General features: G+C 44.7%; 1 protein-coding gene across 1 annotated transcript in view; it reads left to right on the top strand.

The window, feature by feature from the left end:
• Positions 1-20321, top strand: part of FNDC1 (fibronectin type III domain containing 1) — a 112033-nt gene that overhangs the window by 55798 nt on the left and 35914 nt on the right. The window contains exons 6-14 of the mRNA XM_043888618.1: positions 412-510; positions 2110-2230; positions 5809-5996; positions 6732-6839; positions 10034-10222; positions 11740-14364; positions 16850-16950; positions 18895-19006; positions 19904-20320. Coding sequence (XP_043744553.1) covers positions 412-510; positions 2110-2230; positions 5809-5996; positions 6732-6839; positions 10034-10222; positions 11740-14364; positions 16850-16950; positions 18895-19006; positions 19904-20320 — 3960 coding nt within the window. The remainder of the gene's footprint in view (positions 1-411; positions 511-2109; positions 2231-5808; positions 5997-6731; positions 6840-10033; positions 10223-11739; positions 14365-16849; positions 16951-18894; positions 19007-19903; position 20321) is intronic.

The following is a 20321-nucleotide window of genomic DNA, read 5'->3' on the forward strand; positions in this document are numbered from 1 at the left end:
GTCCCACGCGGTGTACTTGCTACTCTCTATCTCTCTCCTCTCTATTTGATGACAAATAAAAACAGAGACATCCCCTCCTCTCTGTTTGGAGGTAAAAAGATATTTAGGGAATTACACGGGAAAATGTATTATCCTTTTCTTCTTTTAAACATTGTTCATCTTTCTTTGATGCAATAGAAACCCACTTTTTCAGGAGTTGCAAAAGTTTCAGGAAGTGGTAAAAACCACTTCCACGTTTCCTGGCAAAAATCGTGTTCTTTTTGAGTTTAGTTCCTACGGTGCTCGGTCTCATCTGTAGTTGCCCTGAATAAGTTAGAATGTCAATAAGATGAGAAGGGAAGGAGGTAAGGGGAGGGGACACCGACAAGCGAACCAGTGGCAGAACCTCATCCCTTGCTTGTTGGTCTGCAGCCTCCGAGTCGGTGTACGTGGTCTCTCTGCAGTCCATGAACTCCCGGGGGCAGAGTCAGCCAGTCTACAGGGCTGCCCTAACGAAGCGGAAGATTTCAGGTATGTCTCCAGGGATGCATCTGGTAAAGCCATGGTCTAGGGCCTGGTTGTTTTCCAAATGGTGCTGGCCGGGTGATGACGTACATGGATTTTATTGGGTATAAGAGGAAGCAGGGGGGCAGACTTGGTCACATTTTGGAGGAATGTGTGTTTCTTTTCTACTCAGAGGCTAGAGTGTTCCTGTGATACAATCTATCCCTCTGTATATTTGAATGGCTTCAGATTTGTCATGAGAGCCCCAAGCATTTATTCCATTTACAGGCACTGTCTGATTCATGCATAAATTGCCCTTGGTGATAGACTGGGAACAAAGAGAGAGAGAAGGGTAGGTGTGGATGGGGCAGCACACAAGATATGCCCTCACACTTTATTTCGGCTAAAACTGCCTAAAAATAGCATTGAGAAGAGTGAGGAAAAATGTAAAACTGGCTTGCTGATAGCCCGATCATTGGTCACTTACTTAGGGATAGTTTTTTCCACATCTGTTCACAGATGTTTTTTATATCAGTAACAGATTACACATACCTGATCACATGCCTTAATTTAAAGAGGCAACCTATGACATAATGATGTTCATGAATTCACAATTTATTTAAATAATATATTTATATGGTATACTCTTATATTGATAGTTACTGTAATTGTACATTGTATAACAAAAGTCACACATGTATGATATTTCACATTTTAAAAATTCTTATGGCATAATGATCTTCGTGAATTCACAATTGATTTAAATAATATATTTATATGGTGTACTCTTATATTGATAATTACTGTAATTATACATTGTATAAGAAAAGTGACACATGTATGATGTTTCACTTTTTAAAAATTCTTTAATTGCTGCTCTAGAAGAAGTCCCTGTATCACTTTTCTAAAGGCTACATAGTTCAGCTTCCCCTACTTGTAGTAAAAGCCACAACCTTTTGAAACATGATCCCTGAAAGTTGAAAAGACAAAACAAATGAAAAAATTGCAAAACTCCAAGAGACTCAGAAAAGCAAAACTGAAGACGTCTTGTGAGTCTCAATGTTACAGATTGCACATAAACTTTGTGACTTTAATGTAGTCCATTGGAAACTTGCAAACTGAATTCTCTTTTCTGTCTGAATATAATATTTAATCTGCTTTGGAATCATATATTCTAAATTATGAGGACACTGAACTCAATGTGATTTGTGCAGTTGTTGAGCTAGACTTTTTTATTTCATGCCATAATCACCCAGGAAATGCTCTGAATTGAACTTTTCTTCCCCAAACTTTTTCTTCCTGTAAAAATAGTATAATTTCCCAGAAACTCAGTGTATACTGAGAAAGCTCTGAGTGATCTGGACTAACTCTGACCAAGGCAAAGCATCTCCTTTTGCACGACTGTCCTTACGTTGATTGCGTTAGGCAGCTTAGAATGTGTTTAAGAAGAGGAAGAATGGAGATTTTTGGTTTTCTGCATTGACCAATCAAATAATTGCTTGACTTCCTATTCATTTATCTACATCAAGCATAAGCAATTTAAAAACTAGGCTCTGGGGACCAGCGGGACTCAGGGCAGAGCCTATTGTAGGGACAGCCTTTCCACATGCCCCATTGTTATTGCAGAAGAGGAGGATGAACTGGACGTACCTGAAGACATCAACGTCCGGGTTATGTCGTCCCAGTCTGTGCTGGTAGCCTGGGTGGATCCTGTTTTGGAAAAACAGAAGAAAGTTGTTGCATCAAGGTACTTTTCCTTCTTTCTTTCTCTGTATTTTCTCTTATTTTCTGTATGAGAGACATGGTTTTTCTGGCCCTGAAGAGATATGTATTTATTTTAACGACTGTATTTTCAGACATACGTGAATGCCAACCTCTTTTGTAGCTGACGGGTAGACTGTTCTGGGACAATCTAGCTGATTCCGTGGGTGGTACACATTGCCCACAGATCAGATGTGTTAAGACACACAGCAGGCCCTCACATCTCATCTGTTCATAGTCTGATCTTGTGTCTGGGATTTTCCTAGATTCTGTTTCATTCTTTGCCCCCAGTTTTGCTTTGTCTCTTGAATGTTCTGTTCATGCACAGAGGATGTGGGTCCATCTTAGGAAGAAGAGCCTTACTGTCTTCACGGTATCTGGGGATAGTGGCATCAGGAAGGGTCTTGTGTAGAGTGGTAGGCGTGTGTCTGATGCCTTGCGCACAGTGACTCCTCTTTAGATGGTCTTCAAGCGCTGCCTGGCTTTCTGTCCTATGTAACAAAATGTGCTTTATTTTGTCTTAACCCATGATGTTATGCTCTTCTGGTTTTTATAGTCATTTGCAATAGTAATGGAGGAAAAACCAATCATGAGGTTAAAATAATTTTTGTGTTAAAAAGGTCACTGTTATTGTTCAGTCCTTAAGTCAGGTCCAACTCTTTGTGACCCCACAGACTGCAGCATGCCAAACTTCCCTGTCTATCACCATCTCCTGGAGCTTGCTCACACTCGTGTCCATTGAGTCAGTGATTCCATCCAACCACCTCATCCTCTGTCGACCCCTTCTCCTCCTGCCTTCAGTCTTTCCCAGCTTCAGGGTCTTTTCTAATGAATCGGCTCTTCTCATTAGGTGGCCAAAGTATTTGGAGTTTCAGCTTCAGCATCAGTCCTCCCAATGAATATTCAGGGTTAATTTCCATTAGGATTGACTGTTTTGATCTCCTTGCTGTCCAAGGGACTCTCAGAAGTCTTCTCTAGCACCACTGTTCAAAAGCATCAATTCTTCAGCACTCAGCCTTCTTTATGGCCCAACTCTCACATCCCTACAGGACTACCAGAAAAACCATAGCTGTGACTATACGGACCTTTGTCAGCAAAGTGGCCACTGGTGAATGCCATTTCTAGTTAGTGGTAGACCAACAGTCATAAAAATGTGCATTAAATGACTAGCACACATCCAAGAAAAAGTACACAGTCAAGAGAAAGCCAAAGACTTGGTGGTCTAGTCATTATATATTATTTTTTTAACCTATTTGCAACCAGGAAAAGTGAATATACTTTAGAAAATGAATGGAATATAATGCTGAGTAAATATATATATATGGTATATAGATGTTATTCTACATTTTATATATATATTATATATTATTTGTACTAGCTAGAGCTTCTGTCACTGCTAGTAAAAAAAGACATCTGCTTCTTGTCAGAGACCTCAGAAGATGCATAGTGGTTCTCTCCCAAGCCATAGGGCCTCTCCCAGCAGGAAATGTTCCTGATCAACACGGATTTTGATTTCCAACATCCTGATGAAAAACAAAAGAAGACTTGAGTTTTCTTGGTAGAACTCTTACTGCTAATTGGTGAGCTGTGTCTGCAACTGAGGGCTTCCCTGGTAGCTCAACTGGTAAAGAATCTGCCTGCAATGCGGGAGACCTGGGTTCAATCCCTGGGTTGGGAAGATCCCCCGGAGGAAAAGGCTGCCCACTCTAGTATTCTGGCCTGGAGAATTCCATGGACTGTATAGTCCATGGGGTCGCAAAGAGTCAGACACAATAGTCTTATCCTAACTAATGAAATATCATAACGAGTAGCACACCGTTTAGGCATCAAATGCCGTCTACTCTAAGGTGGTCACAAAGAAAACTTCTGAGAAAAGCGACTCAATGGACATGAATTTGAGCAAGCTCCAGGAGACAGTGAAGGACAGGGAAGCCTGGTGGTCTGCAGTCCACGGGGTTGCAAAGTGTCCGACACGACTGAGCGACTGAACAATAATAAATGGTGTTTGTAACTTGTAACGTCGAGTGTTGAGGGTGTCTTCTGCCTCGGACTGACAGATATGACTGTGTTGGGTCACATGTACTCCTCTGCCTGATAATCACACAGCAGAGTTCCTTGTGTAAGCTGCTCTCTCCTGCTCTGTTTGTGGTGCACTTTTATTCCATCTCACGGTAATAAGTCTACTCAGAACCACAGGCTGCCTTTCCTTACAGAACTCAAAGAAAACATGCCTGCTTTAGTACCTAGTGAGTCTTGTCTTTCTTTTCTGGAGAGCCAAGGTGCTTTGGGCTGGATCTGGTTCTTAATATTGCCCATTCCACACCAGGTACACACACACACCCCTGCCACATACACACACATGCACCCCCCACATACACACACACACCACACACACACATGACACACACACAGATACCATGTACACACACACACCACATACACACATACTACACACACACACACCACATACACACACACCACACAGAGACACATGTGTACACACACACATCACACACACACACACACCCCATGTACACACACACACACCATGTACACACATACTACATACACACAGATACCATGTACACACACACACCATGTACACACACACACCACACAGAGACACACATGTACACACACATCATGTACACACATACTACACACACACACATACACCACGTACACACACACCACACACACAGATACCATGTACACACACACACCCACATACATACACATCATGTACACACACACCACATACACAGATACCATGTATACACACACACACCATGTACACACACACACCAGAGACACACATGTACACACACACATCACATACAGACACACATACCACACACACACCATGTACACACACCATGTACACACACCACATACACAGATACCATGTACACACACACATCACATACACACACACCACACAGAGACACACATGTACACACACACACCCCACGTACATACACACACCCCACGTACATACACACTATGTACACACACCACACACACACACAGATACCATGTACACACACACACACCATGTACACACATACCACATACACACACCACACAGAGACACATGTGTACACACACACACACAACACACACACCATGTACACACACACCCACTCGTACACACCCCCCACACCCCACACATATGTACACACACACACATATACACCAACACACACATACATCACGTACACACACACACCCCCATCCCCCCCACACCCCTAATAAGGCACTTGCCTCATAAAAAGAGTCCCCCCTTATTCCTCCCTTTTAATCTCTGCTTGATCTTTTGAGCAATAAAATGTTTCGGTCTTGAAAAGACACTAAACTGTCTTTCTTGGGCTACTTTAGACACATCTCCTTGGAACTTACTTTTGAACTAATAACAAAACCACAAGTTTAGAACTTCCTCTTCTTGATTTCACCACTTACCTCCAGAAGGCATCACTTGTGGGGAAGGGAAAACACCAAGGACGCCAGTGTCCACCTGCAGAGCGCCGGTCAGCTGGGTGTGTGGTGCTTTGCATTTTCTTACAGACAGTACACCGTGCGCTACCGAGAAAAGGGGGAGTTGGCGAGATGGGATTACAAGCAGGTCTCCAACAGACGCGTGCTGGTTGAGAACCTGATTCCAGACACCATGTATGAATTTGCAGTCCGCATTTCCCAGGGTGAACGAGACGGCAGGTGGAGTACATCTGTCTTCCAGAGAACACCGGAGTCTGGTCTGTATTCAGAATGGCTTTGGACTTGCAACTTGGGAATTACCCCTAAAAGGAGATTTAAAGACACTTCAGGGAGCCATAGTGATAATGGCCAGGAGAGGCATTTTTCAAAGTAGCATTACCCCTAAATCTTGTGAGAAGCTTCCTTGGGTCCACGCTTTAGCCTTTACTGGCTATTTTCCTGAGCATGTTTTTCTGACATGTGGAGTGCATTAGAACCACGTGGAACCTTCATAAATTCCCGCTGTCTGTGTGAACGCCCCTGTGTGACAAACACACGGTTCCAGAGTATTGGAGAGACTTCCTTTCTTAAGACTCAAGTTGTGCTTGATTCTGGGGGAGAAATTTGTTCTATATTCAAGGCCACAAATATTTTCTTTTAAACTGTGTCTTTAAAAACTTTGTCCAGAAAAAAAAAAAACCCAAAATTTTATCCAGAGGAAGTTGGAACTGGATTGTACTCTTCTTTGTATATTTCAGTATTCGGCAACGAGAGAAATTCTGAATTCCTAAAAGCATTTCCCGATGTGTGTCTAACTCCTCACTCTATGAGTTGGTAAAGCTGACATAAACTGCTAAATACACAAAGAGCAAGTGGAGAATTTTCTCTCATGTATAATAAAAATGAACACAGTAGCTCTGCAATGAAACATGTGTATGTAGGGACCATGTGTCATTTACTTTTAGAACACCCATAAGGGCCTTTTTAAACCTTGGATTTTTGTCCTTTCATAGCTCCTATGACAGCTCCTGAAAATTTAAACGTCTGGCCAGTCAATGGCAAGCCTACAACTGTCACTGTAGCCTGGGATGCTCTGCCTGAGACCGAGGGGAAAGTGAAAGGTAGGAACCTCATGACTGAGAGTATAAGGCCCACATGGGTGTGAAATACCCAAAGGGAACTGTGTGCGTTGACTCTGATAAACACTGGGTCTAATCGCAGGCTTGGCGACTGCAAAAGCAACAGGGAGGTAACCTAAGGATTTGGAATGCCAACCCAGTGGACAAGGATGTTTCAGCAGGGTTTTCACTGTCAGTCAGATCGGGGTCATCATGCAGATGATTTTCCATCGCCCCCTGTATGCAGGGATTCTGATGCTACTATCAAGAGGGCTGTTGTTAATTGTATGGATGTGACATCATAACCTTTAACCAAACAAAGTGACACCTTGTTTTTCATTCTATGGATCTTTTCATTGTGCCAGTTAAGATTATGGCAGGTCAGGCTGAGCAGGAACCCCATGGGGTGATAAATGTCTTGAATGGGCTACAAATATTTGTTGTTATTGTTCAGTCACTCAGTGGTGTCTGACTCTTTGCAGCCCCATGGACTGCAGCACGCCAGGCTTCCCCGTCCTTCACCATCTCCTGGAGTTTGCTCAAATTCATATCCATTGAGTCTGTGATGCCATCCAACCACCTCCTCCTCAGTTGCCCCTTTCTCCTTGAAAATTAAAATGTGATATAGATTTTTTTCCCTATTTGTCAACATTTTGAACAATTGCATTTTGGATTTGAAGAAAAAAATGACCTTAAAACAGGAAAAAAAATACTGTAGATTAAAAAAAATGAAAATAGAGTAAAATAGTCACAACTAGATAAATTTTAAAATAGTCTGTTGAGAACATTAAACAAAAGCACAAATGATTTCTTTTTAATGTCCAAACATTCAGAAACCTGTCGGAAATCTACTTGGAGACATTTAAAAGAGCGGTATTAAGAATCAGGCTTCCCAGGTGACTCGGCAATAAAGAACCTGCCTGCCAATGCAGCAGATGTGTGTTCAGTCCCTGGGTCAGGAAGATCCTCTGAAGAAGGAAGTGGCACCCCACTCTAGTATTCTTGCCTGGGAAATCCCATGGACAGAGAAGCCTGGTGGACTACAGTCCATGGGGTCACAAAGAGTCAGACATGACTTTGCAATTAAATGACAATTGAGGGTTAGGGTCCGGCTATACAAATGTACTCTAAGGGTACTTTTTATTGTCGCTTGATTTTGGAAGAAAACTTTAATATGCAAAGTTTGTGTAAGCTGAAGGAAATTCAGCAAATTATCACTGATCTCCTTTGAGAATTTCTTAATTAAAGAAAATGGATGGTTCTCTTTTGTATTCAACCGTACTTTTGCTAATCTATAAGGATATCTTTTCATGAGACAGTAAAAATTACAGAAGGTAGAAGAAAGTGTTTTTTAAAATGCAATGCTTTCTTTCTGGGTTTTTAAATAATATATTGTACTATTCTTGCTCATTTTTTTTGTTGGAATACATCAGAAACAAATGAAGAAATAGTTGGCCCGTTTTAATCATTTCTTTTATGACAATTTGAACATTGGCTTCTGTATTATTATCATGATGCTGAAAAGACTTCTGAAACCTGAATAAAAACATATTTTAGCTGACTACTATTTTTAGTTATTAAAAAAAGTCAACAATTGTTCCTTGGTGACCTTATTACCAAGCTACTTACTTTTTTCCCCCATTCCCACATCTTACTTTACATTTATAGCTCTTTGGCAAAAGAAACTCCCTGGTAGTCAATTAAATATTGCCAGAAGTAGTAATAGCTACTGAGTTTTTATGTCCAAAAGAACTCATGTACCTCACTAACCTAAAGGTATAGTGGTGGAATTGTAAATTCACAATTATCCTGGGGCATTTTTTTACATCTGAGAAAAAGAAAACATAATAAAAGAATATACTTTGACATAGTCAAATTTTTTCCAGATGAATTGAATCCATAAAAACAATCTGAATTACAGAATTTTCTAGACAGTGGGTTTTTTAAATTCTTACTTTTGACCACTACAAATGACTAGTTAGTTCATTTTCAACAAGAAAAGAATGCTGGTTTATTTATTTATTTATTTTTTTCAGACAAATGCTGAAAAGGATTTTTGGATGAAAGTTTTTTAACTAATGTACTTTTTAAAGATTAGAGCTTAGGGTAAAAGGAAAGACCATCCATGCTTCCCTAAGAAGTATGATGGTTACATGGTTATTTTGTAATTCATTTTTTCCCCCCGTTGGTTAGCTCCTACTCACATTAACTCAGTAAGTTATAAATCTTGAATTACTGGCAGGAAAATATTCATCACAGTTTTTAGTTGAGAATGAAAAGTATGCCTCAAAACCTTGTTGTTGTTCAGTTGCTAAGTTGTGTCTGATTCTTTGCGACCCCATGGACTGCAGCACGCCAGGCTTCCCTGTCTTTCACTATCTCCCTGAGTTTGCTCAAACTCATGTCCATTGAGTCAGTGATGCCATTCAACCATGGTACTGAAGCCTTGGAATGGATGACTTCAAAACATGGCTTCCTTATGTTGCAGTATTTCCACATAAGTGCAGAGATATATTAGTTTTTTGGACTGAATTTGCTGTGATTTTCAAAGCCCAAGGCATAATATGTTTGTAGATATAGGGAAACATTAAACACCACCTAAGTACTATGTCTGACTCAGCAACTTGTCCTTACAGTTTTAAAAACTGAAAAATCCTTTCCTGAATATATTAAGAACTTTCCTAATTCCTACAAAAGTGAAATTATATTTCAAATATGGAATTTATCTGGCTTAATGTACAAATACAAACAGCCCTGATTCATAAAATGGAACTCTTAGAGGTGTCAGCAGCTATTCAGAATCAGTTCCTAGACGTTGTCTTTCTTTTTCCCCACCCTGATTTCTTCTATTCTAGCTATATTCTGTCCTGGTAAATTAGTAAATAAACACAATGAGGAAAAAACCCAAACAGTGTAAATATTTTTGGTACGTTGTATGAAGACTGGCCTCCTGGGGTCCATATGCTGAGTTTGCAGTAAATGGAAAATTGCCAGCTGATTGACGGTCTGGGGGCCCGATTGAGTCGCCGGTTCACCTCCTACTGTGTCTTTATGCTCCAGCTGCTGACTTGGCATGCATAGCTAGAGTATTAATTTTAGTAATGCGCATTCTAATTCATCCTGCCCGTACAGTCTGTCTGCTGGACACAGGACTGTTTTCAGTTTCCTCCTTCCAACCGTCTGCCAAATCATTTCAGAGTACATTCTTTCATACGCCCCGGCTCTCAAACCATTTGGAGCGAAGTCCCTCACCTACTCTGGAGAGACGACGTCTGCCCGGGTAGAAGGTCTGCAGCCTGGGGAACGATACCTTTTCAAAATCCGGGCCGCCAATAGGAGAGGACTGGGGCCTCATTCCAAAGCCTTCATTGTTGCTCTGCCACCAAGTAAGCATGATGTGTTTGTGACTCTCTTTCTCTCTCTCTTCATTCCTAATTCTGGTGTGTTATTCTGAATCATGCTCATGGGTTTAGAACCGCTCTGGTGATGAATTGTGAGGTTAAAGTGCCATTCTGACATCTAAAATATTTCTGTGGTCCCTTCAGAAACTGGTCTCCCCAAACCCTAAAATGATATTGATTGCTAATGACATTAATGATTATTATGATATTAATTACATATTATGTGATTAATGTATTCATCCATGATTAATCTTATATCATTGTGTAATTTGGGGTTTATGATGACAGGGGAAGAACATTTTACAGGCATAATGGGACATTTTTAGTTGGTCCCATTTCAGTGAATAAATAGCACATAAAATTTTTATAGTTTGTATTCCATGGTTTTGGAGTGCAGCGGTACCCAGAAGAATTTCAGTTATCTTGTTTATCTGTTCAGTATCAAAACCCAGCAGGTCAATAAAGTCCAAAACTGGAGTGGGCTGTATTTTCCTTCCTGCTTCTCTGAGTTTGCAACAGATGTTGGTAGCTTTCTCCTTCATTATATGCTGTGAGGATCCAGTCTACTGCAGTTCTAGCTTCAAAAAGCTGAAATAAATGAAGTTTGCTCTCTCTGGATCCCCCAGTGCTATAATAAATCCTTCTCCCCTGACAGCATCCTTTCTTTGATTCAACCCTGCTCTCCAGAAAGAGTAAATTGTAGGGTACACATAATATAATGTTTTGCCTATCCCAAGGGTCTTTTTATTTTAGGCTTTATTGTGGGATTACAAATGTATCCATCATTAAAGGGATTTTAAGCCATAAAAAAGCAAGTAAGGACATGTTATGAGGAATAGAGAAGTCTTTGTAATGCCTCAAAAATGACAAATGTGTAACTCACTCCACTTATTTGCAAATTACACACAACACATCTTTAAGTACAGATTGCTGAACATTCTGTGCCAGGCTTATGTGTATTTCTTGCCTACACTGTAAGGAACAGCTATACTGCATTTGTAATATCTTGACAGTTATATTAAGAAAATTCTATATAAGATTTTGTACTAATGAACTCAATGGATTACTTCAAAGCACTCATTTCAGAATTCCTTCAAATAAGCTGTGGCATAGCCCGATTCAATTTATAGAAACTCAGCACACATATTCTCTAGGACTACACTGCTTAAAGCAAAATGGAACTTTAAAAGTTATCAGGGCTTCCCTCCTGGCTCAGACTGTAAAGAATCTTCCTGCAATATGGGACACCTGGGTTTGATCCCTAGGTTGGGAAGATCCCCTGGAAAAGAGCAGGGCAATATAAGGACTATATTGCTTAAAGCAAACTAGAACTTTAAAGGAGATTGCTATAATTGAGAAAATAATGTCCAGTGTCTAAAGGAGGAGAAGTCATCAGTTTTATTACTAGTGTTCGGCACCTCCATACTGCCATCTTAGTCATTTTTCATTGTCCATCTTTCAAATTGTTTCTTTGACAGCAAATTCTTTAAAATCTGTTACAGCCGCTACCAGTGAGTCTGACGTTCAACAGAAAACAGACACGGAAGATCAGCACAAACCTGAAAAGCCTGCGCCTTCCTCATCTCCTAAAGCGCCAGCTCCCTCAAAACATACTCACTTGCCTGTTTCTCCCCAAGGGAGAAATGTCAAGAGCCCGCTTCTCGACTTGAAGAACAAAATATTGGCTAACGGTGGACTGCTCAGAAAAGCCCAGCTTCCCCCCAGGAAGAGCGGAGATTCGGGTCTTCAGTCCACAGAAATCACCGACGAAGAGGAGCCGGATTCCCGCGGGGACCCACCAACCTCGCCCCCGGAGACCCAAGGCCAGAAGTCCCAGCACAGGCCACCAAGTAGACCTGTCCACCCGGTCCTTGCCGCTGGGAGGACTCCAGTGAGGGCCCGCGCGCCCGTGCTGCCGCGAAAGGAAGGCGTGGACCAGCGCGGCTCCTCGCCCACCTCCCACCCTCGTCCGGGGGCGCCCCCTTCCGCATCTTCTGCTGCCTCCCGTGCACCCCCCGAGAGCAGCGCTCACCGCCTTTCAGGGGGACCCTCCACCAGCCGGCCTTCCAGCTCTACTGATAATGACTCAGTGGGTCTAGAGGAGGAGGAAACCCCTGCGCGCTCCCCGCACCCCAAGGACGCCCTGTCGGAACACCTGCCGGGCAAGAGCGCGGCGCACGCTCGGCCCGCCCTGTCGTCCGGCCGCCACCCGGCCTGGAGCGCCCTGCGCGACCGAAGCGCGGCGCACCATGGCACGAGACCAGCCCTGCCCGCCCGGAGGGCGCCCCACTCCGAGGATAGGGAGGAAGGTTCCAGGGCCTCAGCCCCACCCTCGAGACTTTCTCCATCTCCTGGGGGGTCATCTCGGCTCCTGATCACCGAACCACAGCCCGGGTCTCCGCTCTCCCGGGGCTGGAAGGCGGGTCAGGACGTGCCGGCCGCCAGGTCCAACGCGCCGTCAGGGTCCACCCGGCCGTCCGCGGCCTCCTCCCGTCCCTCCTCGAGGACACAGGCCTCTGAAGGAGCAGGTGACTCCGATGGCGATGGTGAGAGTGATGCGGAAGAGGGAGGGAGGCCGGCTGCAGCCACTGCCCCAACGTTTAGGTCCCGGCTGCCCGCAGGCCCGCCAGTCTCTGGACACTTGAGTTCGCTCAGAAACAGGCCCTTCGCTGCCCACGGCAGATATCCACACAGGTTTGGCAACGGCCGGGGACCCCGGTTTCACCCCTCCAGCTCCCCTCCATCCACCGCGTCCCCCCGGGTTCACCCCTGGGTGGATTCTCACCCAGCTTCTGACCATCGGCGCGGCCCCGCAGGCCAAGAAGACAGCGAAGAGGAGGCGGAAGACGAAAAGCCACTTCCTGCCACCGTGGTGAACGACCACGTGTCTTCCTCCTCCAGGCAGCCTGCCTCCCCGGGCGGGGACCATCTGAGAAGAGGCCCCCAGAGAGGGGCGAGCCTGCAGCGGAAGGAGCCCCTCCCAGAGAACCCCAAATCCGCGGGCACTTGGGCCGGGGTGCCCCCTCAGGCCAAACCTCTGTCCTCTAAGGCTCAGGATACGCAGGAGGGCGGGTCTTCCAAAATGCAGCTGGGTGGCCGGCCACCTGTGCCACGGTTCCCGCACCACCCGGGGCCCACAAGGATGGGTGCTGGGTCCGCTGCTCTGGAAAAGTCGCCGGTCCCGGCGTCCCAGCCACAGCCCCACGGCCCACGGAGCAAGGAAGTGGGGCGTCCGCCTTTCAGACCCCAGCCTGTGTTCCCCTCCGAGGCCGGCCGGCTGCGCCCCACGTCGCAGGAAAGCGCCTCCTTCTCAGACTCTTACTCGTCCAGAGGCGGACAGTCCTCCCGCGCGGCGTCTCCCCAGAATCTGGACGACGACAGCGCAGAAGCGGAGACCGGGGGCGTCCGGGCGCCCGCGTACTCGGCAGGTGCCAAGGATGCCACCCCGTCCCTTCCCAAGCACCGCCAGGTGGAGGCTCAGGCAGGAAGCGCGGGCGATGGTCACCTCCGCAGGCCCGCAGGCAGGCCCGGCAGCCTGCATCCCCACGCCCGCACCAGGGTCCCGGGCAGAGCAGGGCCCCAGTGGGCGGGGAGGAAGGACGGGGCGTCCCAGGCCTCGCCAATCAAAAAGGAGACGCTGCCGTCCAAATCGCAGCAGTCGGTGTCAGCCGAGGAGGAGAATGAAGACGTGATGTTCTTTAAGGGAGGAAAGGACAAGGATCCGCAGTCTTCCTCTGCTCCGAAGTGGCCCTCCTCCTTCAGCCCCAGGGGCGGCAAACACGTGGACGGGACCCTCGCTAAGGGGGAGACGGAGCCAGCCATCGTGCTGGCGCCCCCCAGGGTAGGCTCCCCGCAGGAGGAGAACGCCACCCCGGTGAAGCGGCCTCTTTCTCCACCTCCTGGCAGCTCCCCGAGAGCCTCGCACCTTCCGCCCAGACACCCGGCTCGCAGCCCCGCCGCCACCCCGAGTCCCACGGTGGGCACCCCCCCACTGCCGCAGGTCACCACGCGCGCGCCCGCCCCGTCCGCCCCCACCACCCCGATGCTCTCCTTGCGCCAGCGGATGATGAACTCCAGGTTCCGGAACCCGTTCTCACGCGCGCCGGTGAGACCCCCTTCGAGACCAGGTGAGTTGTTTTTACCTGAACGTTGTCTTGACGGTTTTCAGCAGGGTTCATAGCAATTCCCGAGAACCTTTTTATCTTACGGAGCGTCTGCTCTGTCTAAGCGTTGGGTTAGGAGCTTTTTGAAATGTAAACGCGATCTCATCCTGGTAGCCATCTCCTGGATTTGCATTGCTTCTCCGGGTCTTCAGATGAGGAAGCCTGGGTTTAGGGGTCTGAGTGGCTTGCTGGAGGTCAGACAGCTAGGAGGTGGCTGAGCGGCCGTTCCAATCCCAACACTGACTCCACAATCCACTGGTAGGTGTGTGTGTGCGTGCTCAGTCGTGTCCAACTCTTTGCCACCTGGTGGACCGTGGCCCGTCAGGCTCCTCTGTCCATGGGATTCTCCAGGCAAGAATCCTGGAGTGGGGTGACATTGCTATCCCATCGTGCTTCTTTGAGTTCCTTAAGCTGTAAATCTGTGAATGTGTGTCATAGCCATGATGCCACACTCAGGTTCCTATGTTTGAGGTTGTTCTTGTGCCAGGGGGTATTAAGGAATCCACAGGAAGGATTAGTTCCTGTGGAGGGTGGAACTTGTTCTGGTTATTCTGCATATAAACCTCTCAGCTAAAAATATCTTGGGACAAACTCAAATTATCTTGGGTGAGGATTGCTCAGATGTTGCAATCACTGAAGGTTGTTTAAAACCTCCAGAAAAGACTGTGAAAGAGGATGGTCGCCCAGAGGAGTAACATGTTGATGTGTGACTTAGGTTTTGGGCAGCATATAGACAGCTGTGAGCTGGAGTCTATGTGGACCCCAGAGCAGGAGCTAAGGTATTTACCTAAAATCTGCATTCGGTTAAGTGGTGCCTTGCACTCCCCTTGCATGGATTTGGGGCATAATAGAATATTCTTGATTAAATGTATTAGTAGTTGTTAATCCATGCAATATACTGTTAATTTAGCTCAATGTAAAGCCCTAGAACAGTGCCCTGACTAGGAGGTCAGTTTTCCATTAAAACAGACTGTTTTATGCAAACCTTTTTGAACTGTGGTGTTGGAGAAGACTCTTGAGAGTCCCTTGGACTGCAGGGAGATCCAACCAGTCCATCCTAAAGGAGATCAGTCTTGGGTGTTCATTGGAAGGACTGATGCTGAAGCTGAAACTCCAATACTTTGGCCACCTCATGCGAAGAGTTGACTCATTGGAAAAGACCCTGATGCTGGGAGGGATTGGGGGCAGGAAGAGAAGGGGACAACAGAGGATGAGATGGCTGGATGGCCTCACTGACTCAATGGACTTGAGTTTGAGTAAACTCTGGGAGTTGGTGATGGCCAGGGAGGCCTGGCGTGCTGCAATTCATGGGGTCACAAAGAGTCAGACACGACTGAGCGACTGAACTGAACACCCCAATAATAGATGTAAAAGTCACATTCCCTTGTACATAGTAAAAAAGTCAATAGATTCTTAATTTTCATTAACTACTTGAGCGAGAGAAATGTCTCTGACCTGCAAATAGCTGTCGGGAAGCCCAGGCACTTTATCCGGTGGGCCAAGCTAGAGCAGATGCTTCCAGCGGAGGCCTCAACCAAACTGCAGGTGATCAGAAAGGGCAGGAGGTGAAGAGACAGGGCAGGTGCAAGCAACAGTTGGATAGCAACTAAAGGGCCTGCTACCTCCTCTCTGAGCAAATCCTTCTGCGGCCCCACTGAAGTCAGCAAGCTTTGAGTCAGGACTGTGTTTGTACTCGGCGATGGATGGTCTAGACCAGAATCAGCGAGAGACAGTGGTTGTGTTTAGTGTAATCTGCGGAGGAGAGCAGCATGGTATCTCACAGATGTCAGAGAGAATTTTCCCTGTCCTTCCAACTCTCCCTCCCTCCACCTTCCAGCTGGCTAAAATAAAGCTACAACTGCTGCTGCTGCTGCTAAGTCTCTTCAGTCGTGTCCAACTCTGTGTGACCCCATAGACGGCAGCCCACCAGGCTCCCTTGTCCCTGGGATTCTCCAGGCAAGAACACTGGAGTGGGTTGCCATTTCCTTCTCCAATGCATGAAAGTGAAAAGTCAAAGTGAAGTCGCTCAGTCATGTCTGACTCTTCGAGACCGCATGGACTGCAGCCTACCAGGCTCCTCCGTCCATGGGATTTTCCAGGCAAGAGTACTGGAGTGGGTTGCCATTGCCTTCTCCGAAGCTACAACTACTACGGTCTTAAACTTTACCTGGAAATTTTACTTAGACCAAACACTCTCATTCCCCTAATAGTGTAGAAAACTGTGACTGTACCGTACTCTTCACGGACATTCTTATTTGTCACGTAGAAGTCACAATTTCAGTCTATCATTAGCTAATATATTTGAGCTATTGGTTCAACATTCTGTTTAGTGTTTCTGTTTGAAATGATATGTTACTACTTACAGGGTGGTATGAAACCAACTTTCCAGGAGTGTTGAATTTACCAGGTTCTGTATTTTTTGTTTGTTTGTTTGTTTGGGACCTTGTAGGTTATAATGGAAGACCAAATGGAGAAGGGAGAGTCCTTCCTGGTAGTAACGGAAAACCAAGCGGACAAAGAATTATCAATGGCCCTCAAGGAACAAAGTGGGTAGGGGAAACTTCTTTACACATACCTGTTGTTTTCATGCTGTTTGGGAAGAGAAAAATGGTGGGCGTTGTGTAATAAAAAATGAAGCAGTCTTTTTTTCTCTAGTTTTAACCACTTGTATGTCAGTATACTTAAAGTGTATTGTTTCTTCCAGTGCTCGGAAAAGGCTTTGGCTCTCCTGAGAACTACTTTGCTTTCTTCTCATAGCTAATTAGGTCAGGCATGGGCATTTGTTCCCATTCTTCTTGACTGTTTAAGAAGGTCACACAAATGTTTAGGCCAACTAGTCAGACAAAACCTGAGGCACAGCCTCTCCAATGAATTTCTGTTTTCCCACTTCTGTTAGCTTTATTTTATTTTTTTTTTACGGTTCAATTAAACAGAATACATATTTTCTGTAAATTATCTCAAATCCTTTGTAAAAGGAAGCAGGATAAAAACAACTGAACCAAAACAAAAATCTCCAAATCAAATAGGCAGTTTTTATCAGATCACCTTCTAAACCTTCCAACAATTCTTGTTTGACTGAAATAAAAAATAAGTATTAGTACTTTATGTATGCTTAAGCTAAATGACTTTAACTTCCTGGGGTTAAGGTAAATGTTTAGGAGTTTTTGGTGGGTTGAGGGTGATGGACAGAACACTTAGAATGTTCAGAGATTTAAAATATTTTTTTCAAAGAATCAAAAAGATTATTCACAGTGGAATTCCCAGTCAAATTTTCTCATTTATAGCAGTAAGATTTAGGAAAACATATTGATGAACTTCAAAGAATTTTCAGTCACAGGTGGCCTCAAGATACATTTTATCATTTCTCAAAGGAACAGAAATTTATAGAAAGAAGAATACATAATAGAAGCAAAGTGTCATTGTAAACAATTTTGAATTGAAACCGTATGGAGTAGATTTCAAAAGTAGGGTTTATTTATGTAAGTTTTATTTTAATTACTGAGATAGTACCCAGCAAGTGGCCTGCTTGCAGGGGTTCCTCCAGTGACTTGACTGTTCAGAGTCATGGTTTTCAAACACTGATGGGCATCAGAACCCCTGGGGGCTTGTCAATATGATTTGGTTCGGGCCAGGTAATTCTCATATCTGGCAAGTTTCCAGGTGAGGTTGGGGAAGCCAGGTAATTCTTATATCTGGCAAGTTTCCAGGTGAGGTTGGGGAAGCTGGCTCAGGACTATATTCTGAGAACCATTAGTGCGCCACATGAGTTGTTTCTTAACAGAGATAATAATGCCTTTTGTCCAAGTTGTATAATTCCTTAGAACATGACATTTTTTCATGTGTGCTATATTAGGTTAATTACAAATTAAACTGGTTTTGATATAACAACTTTGATTTTTAACACACAGCAAAATGGAAACCCGTCGTGTTCATGGCAAGAATATAAGCAATTCGGAAATGTATAAAAAGATAATAAGCACCCCAAATCACTTCTCAGAAATAACCACTATTAACAGTTTGGGACATATCTGTCCAGAATTTTCTCTCTACACTTTTAAGCTTATATATACAAGTGAATATACTTCATTTTGCAAAATAATCAGTCCTTTAATCTGCATCAGGATATCTCATGATAAATTCAGAATTTCCAAATCCTTTTCACTGGCTGCACAGTATTTCACTGTATGGATGGGCCATGATTTATTTAATCTTTTTCCTCCATTGATGAACACCTAGGTCATTTCCTGCTTTTGACATACAACATACTCAATGGTAAAAGTATTTTGAACATCTTTTGAATATTTGAGAAAACTTGAAACAATTTATGTTATATGGACAAGCAATTATGAAATATGACTGTACTTTATTCCTATTATACCTTATTAATGATGCTGGCAAAAATAATGTTTCCTATTCCTCTATATTCATGTAGTTGGATTAATGTGAACGTTTTGAAATGTTCAATACATCGTTTAATCTGTGTCATGGATTTAGGTCGTGGATCTTGATCGTGGGTTAGTATTGAATGCAGAAGGAAGGTACCTACAAGATTCACAAGGAAATCCTCTTCGGATTAAACTAGGAGGAGATGGTCGAACCATTGTGGGTAAGTGAGAATGGTTCTCAGGGAACAAAAGTGCCCTGAGTCATCTGCAGAGTAACAACTTCTCTCTTCCTCCTCCTCCTCCTCATTTTTAATGGGGGTCCTTGGTCCAGTTACATTAACCATATGGAAAGGAGGTGCCTCGGAAGGGGTGGAGCTTAGCTTCTTCCCTGATCCAGCTGTCTTCCTACAGACTCCACCCTCTAGAGGAGGTGGCTCTTGACTTCATTCTTGGGATTGGGCAGTCCAGAGCAGACTTCAGCAACACCACTTCTAAAGTCAAACCCTGCCTGCTGCCTGTTTTTGTATAGCCTATGAGCTCAGAATAGCTTTTATGTTTTTAAATGATTGCCAAAAAAATCATGGAATAATATTTGTGACATGTGAAGATTATATTACATTCATATTTCACTCTCCATACAAAAAGTGTTCTTGGAACACAGAAACATGCATTTCTTGGTGTACTGTCTATGTCTTTTGCTCTGCAGTGGCAGAGTTGAATAGTGGCAACACAAAGCTTAAAATATTTACTCTCTGGCTCTTTGCAGAATAACTTTGCTACCACTGGTCCAAAGTAACACTTTAGTCTGCAGTGGTAGGAATAAGGATGGGGAAAGAATCACTTTCCTTCCTAGAAACTTAGAGTTATTGCAGGTAATGGGGCATAATAATGAGGTATTTATATTCTTTTATAAGCTAGTATAGAGTAACAGACAATATAAAAAGCCCAGAAGTTTCTGGATAGTAGCAGGTACTGTGACTTCAGCTGGTATCCTTTTCATTATTTCTTTGCCTTTTATTGATTAAAATATAAGACATTGAGAAGATACTTTCCACTTGCTTTTTACTTCCCCAGATTGTTTCACCTGGCTGCATAGCTTTTATTTGATTTCGTTTCAGATCTGGGAGGGACTCCCGTGGTGAGCCCAGACGGCCTCCCGCTCTTTGGACAGGGGCGCCATGCCAAACCCTTGGCCAGTGCCCAGGATAAGCCCATTTTGAGTCTTGGAGGCAAGCCCCTGGTGGGCTTGGAGGTCATCAGAACAACCACCCGTGCCCCCATCACAACCACGAGACCTACCACCACGACCCGTCGGCCCACCACGACCCGTCGGCCAACCACGACCCCTCGGCCAACCACGACCACCACTCGCCCAACGACCACCCGAACCACGACCCAGACAACCACCACCACCACCACCCCGGAGCCTACAACCCCCGTCCCCACCTGTCCCCCCGGGACCCTGGAACGGCATGACGAAGATGGCAACCTCATAATGGGCTCACGTGGGGTTCCGGAGTGCTACCCTGAGGAAGG

Source organism: Cervus elaphus, chromosome 26 (genome assembly GCF_910594005.1).
Source record: "Cervus elaphus chromosome 26, mCerEla1.1, whole genome shotgun sequence".
Lineage (NCBI taxonomy): Eukaryota > Metazoa > Chordata > Mammalia > Artiodactyla > Cervidae > Cervus > Cervus elaphus.